Source organism: Podarcis pityusensis (genome assembly GCF_964106645.2).
Source record: "Podarcis pityusensis genome assembly, chromosome: 6".
Lineage (NCBI taxonomy): Eukaryota > Metazoa > Chordata > Lepidosauria > Squamata > Lacertidae > Podarcis > Podarcis pityusensis.
The window spans coordinates 56,551,930-56,567,080 of NC_138030.1; the positions used below are offsets into that span (position 1 = coordinate 56,551,930).

Below are 15,151 nucleotides of genomic sequence, written 5' to 3' on the forward strand. Positions count from 1 at the left end.
GGTGATCTTGATGTACAGGTGCTGTGGTGTGAAAAACGTACAACTTGTCTTTCAATTTCAGTTCATGGACAGGGTGAATCCCATGGACAAGCATATGGAAGTGATGATAAGCAAATACAATCTCGCAGCAGCACCAGTTGCCCCACAGCTTTTTGGAAATGCCGGCAAAGAACACATGGAGAAATATGGTATTACTTATGTTTGTCAACTATATTACCATTGCAAGAAAACACATTCAGTAACCTCCTTCCTGTTTTAATTAATGATGTGTTGGATGATTGTCTGAAGACCTGTGTAGAAATAATTGACTCCCAGAACAGGTCGTTTTTGAGACTTTAGCCCCCATCTGCAATATACATTTTAAGGAGTTTCATACCACTTTATACAGTCGTGACCTTCCTCCCAAAGAATTCTAGGACGTGTAGTTTGTGACAGGTGCTGAGAGTTGTTAGGAGATTCATATCCCCCTCACAGAGGTACAATTTCAGAGTGGTTTTAGCAGTAAATCCTTCTATGGGAACTCTGGGAATTGTAGCTCTCTGAGGGAATTAGGGGTCTTCTGACAACTCTCAGCACCCTTTAACAAACTTCAGTTCCCATAATTCTTTGGAGGAAGAGGACATGGCTGTTTAAAGTGGTATGATACTGCTTTATATGTACAGTATGGTCTTCCCTCTTGCAATTTTTTTCCAGTGGTAGCAACAGCAATCTTTGCTGCCTGCTATATCTTTTGCTTTTGTTCTGTTGGCTGTTACTTGCTTTTCATACAATATAGCACCTGCAAATGTGTAACTGCTAAATTAAGCACCTTGTGAGCTGGAATTGAGTCAAAAGCAGCTTATGACATAAGCATTTAATAGGAAGCTTTTATACTAGGTCTATGAACATTTTGAAGTATGGGGTTATCATTTATATAAGTAATATTGTTCCACCCCCCAAGCTTTTTGACTGGTTTGTCTCTCTCTCTCTCTCTCTATTAAGGATCAAAACAAGAACATTTCGCAAAAATTGCATGGAAGAATCATAAACATTCAACCAACAATCCGTAAGTACACTATTTGTGCAGTATTCAGGGGAAAAGATAGATTTAGGGTTCCATCCAACTCATTTCTACCTGCAGTAAGCCACTAAAATTAATGGAGCTTAAGTTAGTCCTGTCCATTAATTTCATATAGTCTATTCCAAGTATCGTGAATGTTAGGTAACAATACCAAGAAAAGATTTTGCATGATAGGAAAACGTGAAACTTCAAAAGATTCCAGTTTTGTAGACAGACCAATTATTTCCTCATCGCTGAAAAGCATAAATTTAGGAAGTTTTTATGTATAAATGGCTAGCTATATACCATTATAGCTAAGTTTCACAGCAGCAGCAGTTCAGGCCATAGCTTTCAACATTTCCCTTTTTTTAAGGGAAATTCCCTTATTCCGAATAGGATTCCTCGCAAGAAAAAGGAAAAGTTGACAGCTATGGTTCAGGCACCCTCCACCATGCCTATATGCACCTCCAGCTGAGAGTGCCCTCTCACCAGCTGCTGAGGGGAGAGGAAGCAGCGGCTCATCTTTTGTGCTGAGATTCAGGTTGGACCTGCTGAATTACTATGACCTTCTGGAATGTGTAACTAAGGTCTAGATTCCAAGTTTGTTTTTCCCCCTTTCCCTTTCCTATCATATCTCTTTCGATTGTAGGCCATAGGGTAGGGGCCGTCTTATTTCTGATCTTGTAATGAGTTCCAGGAGCCTTTTTCCTCCCTGAAAAATACTTAAATGATGTAGAGAAGCAGTGGCACACAGAAAACAAGAGTCAGAGAACAATTAACTCAGGTGGGCCATAACCTCCATGCATGGCTCGGGTGTGCCTATAGACTCTAGTATATGGGAGAGGGAGGAAAACTCTTTGTCCATCATGCATAATGTTATGTTGGACGAGGTGGACTTTGGCTTGATGTGCAAAGTAGTTCCTATGTTCTCACACTCTGTTCACATAAGGCTGTTGTATTGTAGAATAAATAAATAAAAGGTGCCAATTTCTCTGTATTGAGGAGTATTATATTAATTGAGATGCAATTTCCCCTTGTATTTTCCCCTTAGGAATTCTCAGTTTCAAAAGGAGTACAGTTTGGACGAAGTGTTGCAGTCACGTAAAGTTTTTGATTACTTAACAATACTACAGTGTTGGTAAGAATAGTGTTGCACTCCTCTCAACTTCTTAATTTTATTCTGCTAGTTTGTGGTCTTATTTTTAGAAAATACTTTTTCTCACTGTATCTAGCCATAGATCAAAATATGTGCTAGGTCTTCCTAAGGAAAAATACGTGATTCCTTCTATCCCTGTGCAGTTCTTTCTTCTGTTAAGGATTTAGTGCTCTCAGAAGTAATATTTCTGAGCTACCTATGATCTGTTAAACCGGAAATCCTGGAGATGGTACCTGGGACATTCTGTATGCAAGAAATGGGATTGATGGCCCATCTCTGCGTGCCGTCCCTAAGGGCCTTATCCATGCATTGCTTGTGTGTGGCATAAATGTATAGAGAATGGAGCAGGACACACAGCAAGCCCTGCTCCTGATGGGGCGTTTCTCTCTCTTCCTCACCCTACACCTGTGCATTGTGCACGATTGTGGTAGAGAAGAAAGCGTAATGTGTGAGCTCTTGCTCATGAGTAGGAGTGCCACATGTAGGGGGCATCCAGTTGTGCAGTAAAGCGGGGGGCAGGGGGAAGGCATATATTATAGGGAGCCCTTCTGGTCTACAAAGAAGTACTGATTTCTGCAACACATGAAGTGGCCCTTTCTCTGGAGATGAAAAAGGGAGCTTCTGCTTGAGCTCCCTGCCTAAATTTCAGTTCACTAACATTATGGAATGCCACTCAACTTTTCATTGACTTAGGAAAGCTCGCTATAACATAATTGTCTTTGTTCCAGAAGCTTTTGAAAGAATGACTTTTATAGCACATGTAACTACCGTATTTTTCGCCCTATAGGACGCACTTTTTCCCCTCCAAAAATGAAGGGGAAATCTGTGTGCGTCCTATGGGGCGAGTGCAGGCTTTCGCTGAAGCCTGGAGAGCGAGAGGGGTCGGTGCGCACCGACCCCTCTCGCTCTCCAGGCTTCAGGAAGCTATCCGCAAGCCTTGCGCACCGGGGGGGGGAGTTCCCCTGGGCGTGCAAGGCTTGCGGGCAGCAGCCCGGAGCACGGGGCGCCCTCCGGAGGACGCCCCGTGCTTCGCGCAGGTGTCCGCAAACCTTACGAGCCCAGCGGGAGTTGCCGCCGGGCTGGCAAGGCTTGCGGATAGCAGCCTGTTCTGGGGGCTGGGGTCGGGGGAAGCTCGGGCTTCCCCCGCCCCAGCCCCGCAGCTGGCGGGGGGGGGGAAATAATTTTTTAAAATTCATTTCCCCCCCCAAAAATGAGGTGCGTCCTATGGGCCAGTGCACCCTATAGGGCAAAAAATACGGTATATACATTGGATTGTATCAACTAAGCCTACTCACAGTAGACCCACTGAAACCAATAAAGTTAGTTATGTGTATTGATTTCAGTGTGTCTACTTGCAGTATGATTTGGTCACCGACAACCCCATTTCTTTGTCTTGTGTGGATTAAAGTGTGATCGCTTTTATGATCAGTTTGATCTTCAGAGTGATGCTGTTAAGCTTCTTTGGACCAGTGATTGACTTTTCTTTTGCTCCTAACGGGTGATTCAATTTGCATTGTGAATGATAATTGCCCCTTCCCCCTCTTCTGGATGTGAAATTCAGTATATATTGATTAAGTGACTCTCAAACTCTGCATCTCTTTTAGCCCAACATCTGATGGAGCAGCAGCAGCGGTGCTGGCTAGTGAAGAGTTTGTGAGGAAGAATGGGTTGGAGTCAAAAGCCGTTGAAATTGTGGCCCAGGAGATGATGACTGATCTTCCAAGCACATTTGTAGAGAACAGCTGCATTAAAGCGGTAGGCTTGCTATTCTAACATACGCATTGGCACTTGCTTTCAGTTAATGTGTTCTGCATTTGAGGAGACTTAGAAGTGGCGAGAAAGGCGCTTGCAGCTGATGCACAGATAATGGTAGTCCTGGTAGCCACAAGGTACTTGCGTGTGATCTCTGCGGTAGTGGGGTTGGTTGGTTGGCATCTTTCTTTCTTGAGAGACAGTGAAGTGCGTCTCCAGGGGTGAAGTCAAACTTTTGCATTTGCAGCACCCAAGTAACCTCCCCCTAGTGCATGGGTAGGCAACCTAAGGCCTGGAGGCTGGATGCAGCCCAATCACCTTCTAAATCCGGTCCACAGATGGTCCAGGAATCAGCGTGTTTTTACATGAGTAGAATGTCTCCTTTTATTAAAAATGCACCTCGGGGTTATTTGTGGGGCCTGCCTGGTGTTTTTACATGAGTAGAATGTGTGCTTTTATTTAAAATGCATCTCTGGTTTATTTGTGGGGCATAGGAATTCATTCATCCCCCCCCCCAATATAGTCCAGCCCCCCACAAGGTCTGAGGGACCGCGGACTGCCTGCTGAAAAAGTATGCTGACCCCTGCCCTAGTGCAAGCTTGAGCAGTGTGTATGGAGGTCCTAGACAACAAGACCCCTCTCTTGGCCTTGTTGATGTGGTCCAAAGGAAAGCAGAGCTCCACCAGCTTGATTGCAGGAGTTGCTGGAAGGAGGTGTGCAAGGCGCCATCCACCTGTCTTAAGGTTTGCACTCCGGATTTTTGTAGGCTTTACTTCTTAGCTTTTTCTTCTCCTGAAGATGTCTTGCAAGACAGCAGAGCTTTAGGGTCAGAGTTTTCCTTTTCCTATGGCCTACCTTCCCAGGTTGACAAGCCCCATCTGCCCCTCACTTCCCTCCACAGCATGTGCAGAAACCACCTTCTTGTCTCGTCTGCTCAATCTACCCAAGCCTGTCTTTGCATGCAGGTGCCATTTCTAATTCACTGAGGGTTTGAGACCCACTGGCTAAAAAGAATAGTTTATTTATTGCTACATGCATATCCCATCTTTCTGCCAAGGATCTTAATGTGGCAAACATGGCTTTTGCAGCATCCCTTGATTGGAGAAATGTCTGGATACTGACATTTTGTATTTGTGCAGGCCATTTATTTGTTACAAGTATTATAATGATGGGATATGTCCTGGATTTTCAGAATTTGCGAAGCAATAACTTTGACAGGAGTTGAGCGAATAAGAGCTATTAGTTCAAATACAAGTCTGTTATATTTTGTTAATAGGTTGGCTTTGATATGACAAAGGAGGCTGCAAATAGATGTTATTCAAAAGCAGGCCTGAGACCAGAAGATGTGGACGTGATAGAACTTCATGACTGTTTCTCTGCTAATGAATTAATAACTTACGAAGCTCTGGGACTTTGTCCTGAAGGTATTCTTTAAATATTAACATTGGGCACAATCCAGCCTACAGTTTAATTCACTTAAGTCCCCAGTTAATTCCTCAAAGCTGACCCCTGGAGGAAAGGTAAGTTGACAGAAGCATACAGCCTGAAGCCCTGCCCACATGCTTCCTGAAGTTGGGCTTATTTCTCTTTCTTACTCGTTTCTTTCCAGTTGTGAATAATGTGTAGCTTTAGCAATGGGGGAGTATTGAGCACTAGCCTTCCCCCCCCCCCCCGAGTCTGTATTGAGACTAGGGAATTTTGCTTCTCTAAGTGTCTCATTTTTCCAGACTTAAATTTAGTTCTCCACATTTTGCAGCAATTAGTGACTTTTTAAAAATCCTCATTACTACTCACCAGTATTTTAGTGCAAATCTCTCCTAATAAACCCGTTTCCTGTGCTGTTTTGACTACTGTAGAAATATTTTTGCAGACGATTTCACTTAATATAACCCATTTTTGTGTTACTTTCACAGTACATTTTTATGCGCACTTTCCCTTTTTGTAACAAATGTTGCTTGGCAAACTGCAAAATTCAGAGGTGTGAATTTCAAAAGATAGCTGTGCTGCAGTTTGCATTTTGTTTTGGAAAGTGAGAATTCAATAGATGAGATTTGAAATGAGGCCTGAATCAAATTGCTCCCCCAACCCTAATTAGGACAGGTTCTATTCAACTTTTTTAAAATGCTATTTAGTTCGCAATGGCCAGTCCTCTAGCTAAGCTTGCAGAGGACACAAAATGATTCAGGACAGAAAAATCCAAACTCTCCAGACTTGGATGAACAGGCAACAAAATGGCAAATGAGATTCTATGTAAGTAAATGCAAAGCATTGTGTACACACAGGGGTAAAAATCCTAATTTGATTTATAGCATGGATTTTGAACCTTCTGAGATAGAGGTCCACAATCTCTCATGGGAAATCTTTGTGGGGCTGACAGGCTGCTTGTGTGGACATCAGAAAGCAACCTTTGCAACTTATATGCACTGTGCTAGTATGGTGTTCAGGACAGAGTAGTGAATTTGGACTAGGGAGACACGATTAGGCATATAAGCACAAACCTGCCATTTGCAGAATTATTCCTGACTGTCATGTTCAGTATGACGTGCACATACTTAGGTCTATGGTCAATACAGTGGTACCTCGGGTTAAGTACTTAATTCGTTCCAGAGGTCCGTACTTAACCTGAAACTGTTCTTAACCTGAAGCACCACTTTAGCTAATGGGACCTCCCGCTGCCGCCGCACCGCCAGAGCATGATTTCTGTTCTCATCCTGAAGCAAAGTTCTTAACCTGAAGCACTATTTCTGGGTTAGCGGAGTGTGTAACCTGAAGCGTATGTAACCTGAAGCGTATGTAACCTGAGGTACCACTGTAATCCCTTATTGTTTACCGAAAAACAATTATGAATGTTATTCCTCTTCATGCCACTAGGGGGGTACGTGGTCATAATAAAGGAGAACACTTGGAAGCCAACAGAAAAGGCTACATAAGCATGATCTGCATCTATTTTTCTTAGCAAAACTTCAAGTATCTTTTAGTCAGTGACTCATCAGTGGTTCCCCCTCCCCTTTAAGTTGGGGTGTTAGCATCCCGTATGGCTCAGATATTTTCTATACTTATCAGTATATAAACACTCCTTTTTCCTATGTTGATGGCGAGTTATCTTAAAATGGTTGGCTTTGTAATCCTCTGCCAGCCATTAATCCTTTCTCCCTGCATTCTGTGGAGTATGTCAGTTTGGTCCTTTCAGTGTCTGGGAATTGTTGAGAAATGGCACTTCGTTCAGTGCACATGTCACTTTGTTCTCTGTGTTTTGCGTAGGTTGTTGATGATGTGGCATCTTGTATAGGCAATGCTAATCCCAGCCAAAGTCCCTCAGTTCTGCATCCTTGACAAATGCCTTGTGATTGTTTTCCCCAGCACAAAGCTGCTTTGGGAGTGGATCACCTGGAGCAGAGCCAGTTTGGACTGAAGGGATGCTTAACCTTTTTCCTGCCTCTTGCTCCTCCGTCCCAGTTTTCTCCCTGCAGGGTTTTTAATTGTGACAGGCAGGCAAAGGGTTGAGAACTTTCCCAAAGCTTCTGCTTCTCAGAAAGGCTTCCATAGGCTTAGCTGTAACATTTCTCAGAAATATTTTTTGCTGGAAGGTTTATTTCCAAGAAAAACTCGGTGGCAGGATCACAGGCTATATGCTTCAAATTAAAGCCATTATGCCATAGTGCCTAATGAAGTCCTCTCATCTCCCCACTATTACATTGTATTAACTGCAAGAGTGTCAGATTTATTGAACTTAATGCAAACCTTTGTGCCTTCCAGGATTTTTCTTAACGCAAAAAAACCCCCAAAAACAAAAACATAAGTTGCATTAGAACAGTGAATTGAAGTGTGGCTTGACATCTGATCATGTGTGTTGGACAAGTTTATGTAAGAACATAAAATGAGCCTGCTGGATCAGACCAGTGGCCCATCCAGTTCAGTGCCAGATGCTTATGCTAAGAGAGGAGCTCAACAACTTATACTGATGAATAGGGCGAGTCTTATAATCCTTTCAACTAGATAACATCTATGTGTACCTAGGGGATTTAATTTAAGATGCACGTATTATTAATCTGTCCTGTCTCTCTCTCTTTTAGGAGGAGCTGGTGAGCTGATTGACCGAGGAGACAATACCTATGGTGGGAAATGGGTCATAAATCCAAGTGGCGGCTTGATTTCAAAAGGACACCCACTGGGTGCCACAGGTAACTCAATGTACCGGTAATCTTTTTATCTAGTGCTTTTAGTATTTGCATATGGGAAACATGTTTGTGTGTTACTTTGAGCGAGGTTTTTATTAGGCCACCTTTTATTTGATTTAGAACAGTTGCTAGTAACTACTGGATTTGCTGATCTGCCATTTTGACAAGGCTGAATTGCAGAGACTTTGTCGCCTGCCATAGTCTCCAGGTACTCCTGAACTACAGTCCTATATTCTGTAACCTGGGAGTAAATCCCAGTGGGATTTCACTTGTGAGTAGGCATGGATCAAACTGCACTCTTAAAGCACAGGGCCGGTAAATCCTTATTTGGGTGGAGTCCAACATAATGCTAAGTGAAAATTCCATCAATGCAATGATTTCTGCTTCTCTAATGGAGTATTCTTTCCCTCTCATCCCCAACCATCTGAAGCAGATTTGCAGAGGGGCACACATTGAGGGCAAGGAAGTCCCCTGCAGAAATGGAAATCCTTGCACTGATGAAAGGCAATAATTGAATACCAACCTTTGTTTTCCACTCTCCTGCTTCACGGGCATCTGCTTCTAGTAGGCTAGGGGGAGGCAGGTTGAGTGTCTTGCCCTGGCAACTTTTGGACCAGATGACCTCCCTTGGACTGGGAGTGCTGCACAGGCTTCTGAATTATTCAGCTTTGTTCCATGCTTTAACACTTCATAAAAGGTAAAGGTAAAGGGACCGCTGACCAGTAGGTCCAGTCGCAGACGGCTCTGGGGTTGTGGCGCTCATCTCGCTTTATTGGCCAAGGGAGCCGGCGTACAGCTTCTGGGTCATGTGGCCAGCATGACTAAGCCACTTCTGGCGAACCAGAGCAGTGCATGGAAACGCCATTTACCTTCCCACCTATTTATCTACTTGCACTTTGACGTGCTTTCAAACTGCTAGGTTGGCAGGAGCAGGGACCGAGCAACGGGAGCTCACCCCACCTTGGGGATTTGAATCGCCGACCTTCTGATCGGCAAGCCCTAGGCTCTGTGGTTTAACCCACTGCGCCACCCGCGTCCCTTCATACATTAGCATTAATCCTAGCTGAGTGTCACTGAGAAATGTCTCTTTCTGTCACAAGTCCACCCATGGAATAGCAGTGGGAAAAATTTTTCACACATCCGTGTTTGATGTTTTCATCCTAAACAGAAACTGATCTGCTTGCCAAAATTTTTGCATTTTGAAGCTCTTGCAAACTCTTCATCAAAAATGTGATGCTTTTTAGCAGATTTAAGCTGCCCTTGTTTCAGGGAAAAAATCAGACAGTGGCCCAACTAGTTCAGTATTGTCTACACTGACTGAGAAGTCCACAGCTGGTTTATTAGTAAAGCACAGCCCATAACAGGAACTCAGAATGAACTGAAACATTGCAGATAATTTGTGACTTTTTGCATGAGTTTCAGCACAATGCTGATGTTTCTCCAGTTTCCATCCTATACACCCTATTCATGGACATCATGGATGGATAAAGTTGTGCTTATTCTAGAGTTAATCCTGGTTTAAAGATTGCTGTAAGATATGATTTGATTTTGTTTTGGAAAAACTTTCAAGACTTGGGACTCCTGGCAATTTAACTTAGATTGTTTATCATTTCTTCCACCTATTTTTGGCCTATTTTTGCAGCCATGAGCCCTGTGGAACGCTGTTCCTCAGGGTGGCTCACCAGGCACCAACACTGATATCCTTTTGGCCACAGGCAAAGATGTTTCTCTTTCCCCAGGCATTTGAGTATTTTGTTTATCTTTACAGCGGTTGGTGGGGTATATATTCATTCTTTTGAGGGCTGTCTCTTGTGGTTAGACCTGAGATAGAAGGGTTGTTGCTATGGCCTGATTACTGTGCTTTGCTTTTAATTAACTTGTTTTTCATATATTGCATATTTTTCTATTATTTGTAAGTTACTTTGAGACAGTGGTGTAAAGTGACTAACAACCTTAAACAGTGATAATAAATATTGTAAAAATAATACTGGAAACTTTTTTTTAAGAAAGCCAAGTTCTTAAAATTTAATAGGAAGTTGTAGAAAGGTCTAAAGTAGAAATGTCACATTTTGCCATTACTACAATAACTTAAATTTGGACATGGATTCTTTGGACTCTTGTGCTATAGTAGATTGCTGTCTACCTCCTCAATAAGCAATGTGGCCCTCTAATTTACTATCTGTTCTTTCAAAAGTGGTGGCAGGAATTTATCAGTTAATTTATCAGCCCTTTAAAATATTGAACCATACATTTGAACTAGTTTGTTAGCTTCGTTATGATCTCTGGCATGGAAGAATTTTTTCTGTGCTTCCTTACTGGGCCTCCTTGTAATCTGAACATTGAGGGCTAGAGTGTTAAGGGTGTCAAGGATTCTGCTGGTGTGCAGAAAGTTGGACTTCAGCCCTGCAGTTCTGTGCAAACAAGGGTTTGACAGAAGTTGCATGATTGTTTGGGCTGACTTCAGCATTGATCTTGGAGGGAGATCACTCTTTGGTCAGACTGATGCAATCTCCTATGCTATAGAAACTTTGTCACTCCACAGCTTTTTTAGTGCTTCGTATATGTGCAGGAGGTGATGTTCCTCCACCTCCTTGAGCTAGTCTGTTGGCAACATCCTGAGAGCTAAGGGCTCCCCCCTGAGAGATGGGATGTACAGCACACAGTAGCATCTTGTCTGCTTTGTCATTATGGATTGGTTTCTAGTCTTTATAGTAGATACCCTCCACTTGTGTAGTTGAAGGTGGGGAACTGTGAACCTCTAGATGTTGTTGGATCCCAACTCTCATGGGAGTTGAAGTCCACTAACATCTGGAGGGCCACAGGTTTCCTATTCCTGATGTCCTGAAAGAGATCACATCCTGGCCAGGAATAGAGCTGGATGTCTTCAAGAAGCGATGGCCTAGTTTGTGAGCTACTATGAGAAGGCAGACTTGCTTTGGGTGTTCTAATAATTGCATTCTGACTCTATGGGTGGTTCTTGGAAGGCAGCTATTTTATTTCCTCATGTGTCTTGGGAGAGGTGACTGTCTTACATCCTGCAAGGTGAACTTGAAAAGCTCTGGACTGACATTGGCGTAGCCTTGACTCTCTAATGGATCGCAGTGGAAATTGAGGAGGCGCTGTGATGCAGAATAGGATTTAGGACCACCACATCTCATTGCCAAGTTTCATTTACCCCTAAATAGCTGAAATGTGATCACAGCTGAAGTTAAGTGGCAGATCTATTGTTTGCAGCAAGGGTGGCTAAACTGTGGTGACCCAGCTGAGCATGCCAGATTCCAGGGTAGCCAGTGCTCAGAGGTAGTGGAAGTTGCCATTCAACTATATATCTTGAGGACTACAAGCTTTGGATTAATTTGTTTAAGAATCCAACCTAAGGAGACTGATAGGACGTCTTAGGAAAACAATGTATTAGCTAGGTTATATTCACTAGAGTTGCCTCAGTGTCATGAAAAATGCTTTCTAAAGAATACCTCAACTCGAAGCGTGCTGTGAGTCAGAAGGCTTGATTTCTGAGGAAAACATTTAGAGGCTTTATTCAGAGTCTGTTTTTTCACTGGTGGTGGTGGTGATTTTTATTATGCTTTCTTTTGTGGTTGTGTGTCTGAAATAAGCTGTTCTGAAATATGTGGCAAGAAGAGGCATCTATCTTAAAATTTTGAAGTTACTAAAAACTTGTTTGGAGCATTTTTAAAGACTACTGTCTGATGCACATTTAAGCTAGGTGTGAAGCTCATTGAACAAAATGAGCTTACTTCTGAATAAACATGTACAGACTTGGCCTTGAGCTCCAATATTTTAATAAACAGGAAAAATATACTACGATCCAGCCTCACATGAAATTTGGGACGGCATTTTGTTTCCCAGCCACTCGGTATATATTGAAACATTTACTGTTTAAAGGCTCGTGTTAATAGCTGTTGTTTTAATGTATCTTTTAAGCATAAAGGATTCGTTCTGATTGCTCAAACATTTGACCCACTTCCTTTTGCTTCCTCTTGGTTGGGCGTAATGAAACAGCATGATGCTCTTATAATACAGCTTGATCTACATTCTCTGCATTTGATGCATTAGGTCTGGCTCAGTGTGCTGAACTCTGCTGGCAGCTAAGAGGAGAAGCCGGAAAGAGGCAGGTTCCCTGTGCAAAGGTTGCTTTGCAGCATAACTTAGGCCTTGGAGGTGCTGTGGTCATAACTCTGTACAGAATGGGCTTTCCTGAGGCTGCAAGGTGAGCTTTTAATTTTTGTGTGTGTGCACCCTCTTTTCCAGACCTATTATGTGTAATCTTACTCAGCTTATCTCATTTACTTTGAATATAGAATCTTATCCAGACAACTGCCATACAGAACTAAATAGTTTGAAATCCCATGTCCTGTTGCATGGTCTTAGTGGCTTATTTCTGCATATGTGTTCTGCTTTAATACCAAATTAATTAAACAAGGAGAAAGTTGGGGGTCCTTTTTTGTTTCTTTATAGCAGGCAGGATATTGCTTGTAAATACAAATCTGTGGCTCAGCATTTTATTTTTTTAGGGCTAGCTACTCTGGTTTCTTCAGCCACTGGAAACTTTAATTGTGGTTTTGGTTATGGATAGAATTGCTGTGTCTTAATCATGTTCTCTGAAGTCTGGTTCCATGTTGAAACAAGAAAACAAAAACTTAAAAGTAAACAACAGTTAAAGGAATGTGCAGAATTGGCAGTTTCAAAACGATTTAGAAAACTAAAAACAGGCATTGGAGATGAGGGCTATAAACTCTGCGTGCTTTTTTAAAAAAAATATGTCTCAATACTTCTGCATACATAGTAAGGAAATTGACTTGCAAATTACTCACAGTTCACTGCCTGTGGGTTTCTATTTTATTTGGCTGCTGAGAAGATTCAAATAACATCCTAAAGGTTCCACATTAAAAGCCATTAAAATTAGATTGCAGGAAATATACCTAATCTTCATAAATTCTTTTGTAGATTTTTGTGCCGATAGTGAAGCAAGTCACAGGTGTTTGTCGTGTACTTTTACACTGCAACCTGGATTTTCCTCCTCCTGTATTCCAATTTGGGTTTTGTGGAGATTCAGTGGGCTCTTGGAAATGTTTTTCAAGTCAAGTGAGAGCCACCCACGCTAGAAGATAAACTTCTTTAGAGACGTTTGATTCATATGAGCAAGAGTAAGAAACACTGATTGATTGCTATCAAATTAATGAAAGGTTTCTTTGAGCGGAGGCTGTTTGGGTTTGGCTGTTTCAGGGTTGGAAAGCCCTTAAGTGTGGGAGTAATTGCCAATCTTCAGCTGGCCTCTCCTAAGGACTCACATTTGCACCTTTGTACACACGTCTGCACACTCACATGCACATTCATGCATGCAGTCTGGTCTCCATTTTCATCTATAGATCTCTCGCTTTCAAAACTGGGTTTAACAATACTCATAACACTGGATTTGTAGGCTTTCGTTCCACAGAAGTGCTTTGCTACTTTGCATTTTAGAGCAGAGGAACTTGCTCTTCAGCCATCTGAAATGTTAGTGCTGGAATCTATGCTAATAATTCTCTTTATTGATTCACAAATGCTTCTCTTTTATGGCACAAATGTTGAAAGGCATGCTGGACTATAGGCTTGGCTGCTCTATAGTTCATAGCAGGCTGCCCGAATAAGAACTGGCCTACGATACAAAATCAGTTCTTTTGATGCCCTATAATTTGTTTGTTTAGAAAACTTTCACTCCACCCTTCTAATACATTTGCATTTCCCACCTTAACAACAATTAAAAACAAAAACAATTCCTTAAAATAAATAAAACAGCTTGGAAATGGAACCAAGCTTAGCAGATAAAAACATTCCAAAATGAGGGTTTGCGGCAAATAAACAAATCTACGAGAAATCTCCTTACTACAACAGGAAATTTTTAATTTTAAAACGACACTTGACCATCTAAGGTATTCCACAGTCTGGGCAATCAGCTACCAAGGTCTACCATAAAAGCAAGCATGGAAGGGTTAAAAGAATGGCTGGGGAGCAGTTATAAGTTGGGACTTGAAACCCAAAGATGTAGCATAGTGCCAGGATATTTCCTTGAAAGGTATGATGAAAAAAAGGTTGACCTACACATATAATGATGCTCACAGACTTGGATGGGTTTAAAAGAGGAGGAGGACAAATTTATAGTAGCTAAGGCTATGTTCTTCCACTGTCAAAGGTAGCATGCATTTGAATACCTGTTGCTAAGATTCACAGTTGTGGAGAATGCTGTTGCAGTAAGGTCCTGTTTTCAGGCTTCCCATAGTCCTCTTTTTGGCCACTGAGAGAACAGGTTCGGGCCATTAGCCTGATCTATCATGACTGCTTTTATGTTTTGAGGCCACTATCTCCACGCGTAATGTTCTGGATTTTAAATAGTCCTGGGATCATATAATTGCTGAAGTCTCTTCATCGTAGCACAATATATGGTGTTTCTCATGCTGAACTAGTAAAATGAACCTTTAAACATTTGATGCATTTAGATTCTTTCCCAACATATATAATGCAATCTATCCTAAGTTCTTGATATATTTCCCAAGGGTTTAGGATAGATTGCATTTTCTCATCACAGAATCCACTGAGGAAGATGAGGCTCAGAGATGGTGATTTGCCAAATGTGAATTTCAGACATCTAAATCAAGTGCTTTTTCAGAAGATAAAACCAGTTAGATTTTGCTTGTATTGTAGCTGCCTCTGGCTATCTAATTGCAAAATCATGTTGTCAGATCTTCCCTGATTATGCAGCTTGGTTATGCAACTGAAGCTGGGAGTTAATAGCGGGTAATTAGGTGAGAGGTGACTTTGTTCCAGAGTTTCATTGTACACTTGCCATAATTACTGTTTACTGTTAAAGTTACTATGCTGAGATTGTTTACCTCTAGTAATTAGTCTAATCAGTATAGAAAATTGGATTTCGCTTATGTGGTGTGAACAGACAGAATTGTGTGTCCCCACACCCAATATTGGTATATTATTTTTTTCTCCAAAAAAGCAAAATACTCGTATTAGGGTGAA

At 41.9% G+C, this 15,151-nt stretch overlaps 1 protein-coding gene across 1 annotated transcript in view; it reads left to right on the plus strand.

Moving 5' to 3' along the window:
* The window catches only part of SCP2 (sterol carrier protein 2), a 28,758-nt gene that overhangs the window by 7,095 nt on the left and 6,512 nt on the right, over positions 1-15,151 (plus strand). Inside the window, exons 6-12 of the mRNA XM_081010445.1 lie at positions 62-188; positions 982-1,045; positions 2,091-2,177; positions 3,800-3,950; positions 5,224-5,371; positions 8,021-8,128; positions 12,200-12,353. Coding sequence (XP_080866571.1) covers positions 62-188; positions 982-1,045; positions 2,091-2,177; positions 3,800-3,950; positions 5,224-5,371; positions 8,021-8,128; positions 12,200-12,353 — 839 coding nt within the window. The remainder of the gene's footprint in view (positions 1-61; positions 189-981; positions 1,046-2,090; positions 2,178-3,799; positions 3,951-5,223; positions 5,372-8,020; positions 8,129-12,199; positions 12,354-15,151) is intronic.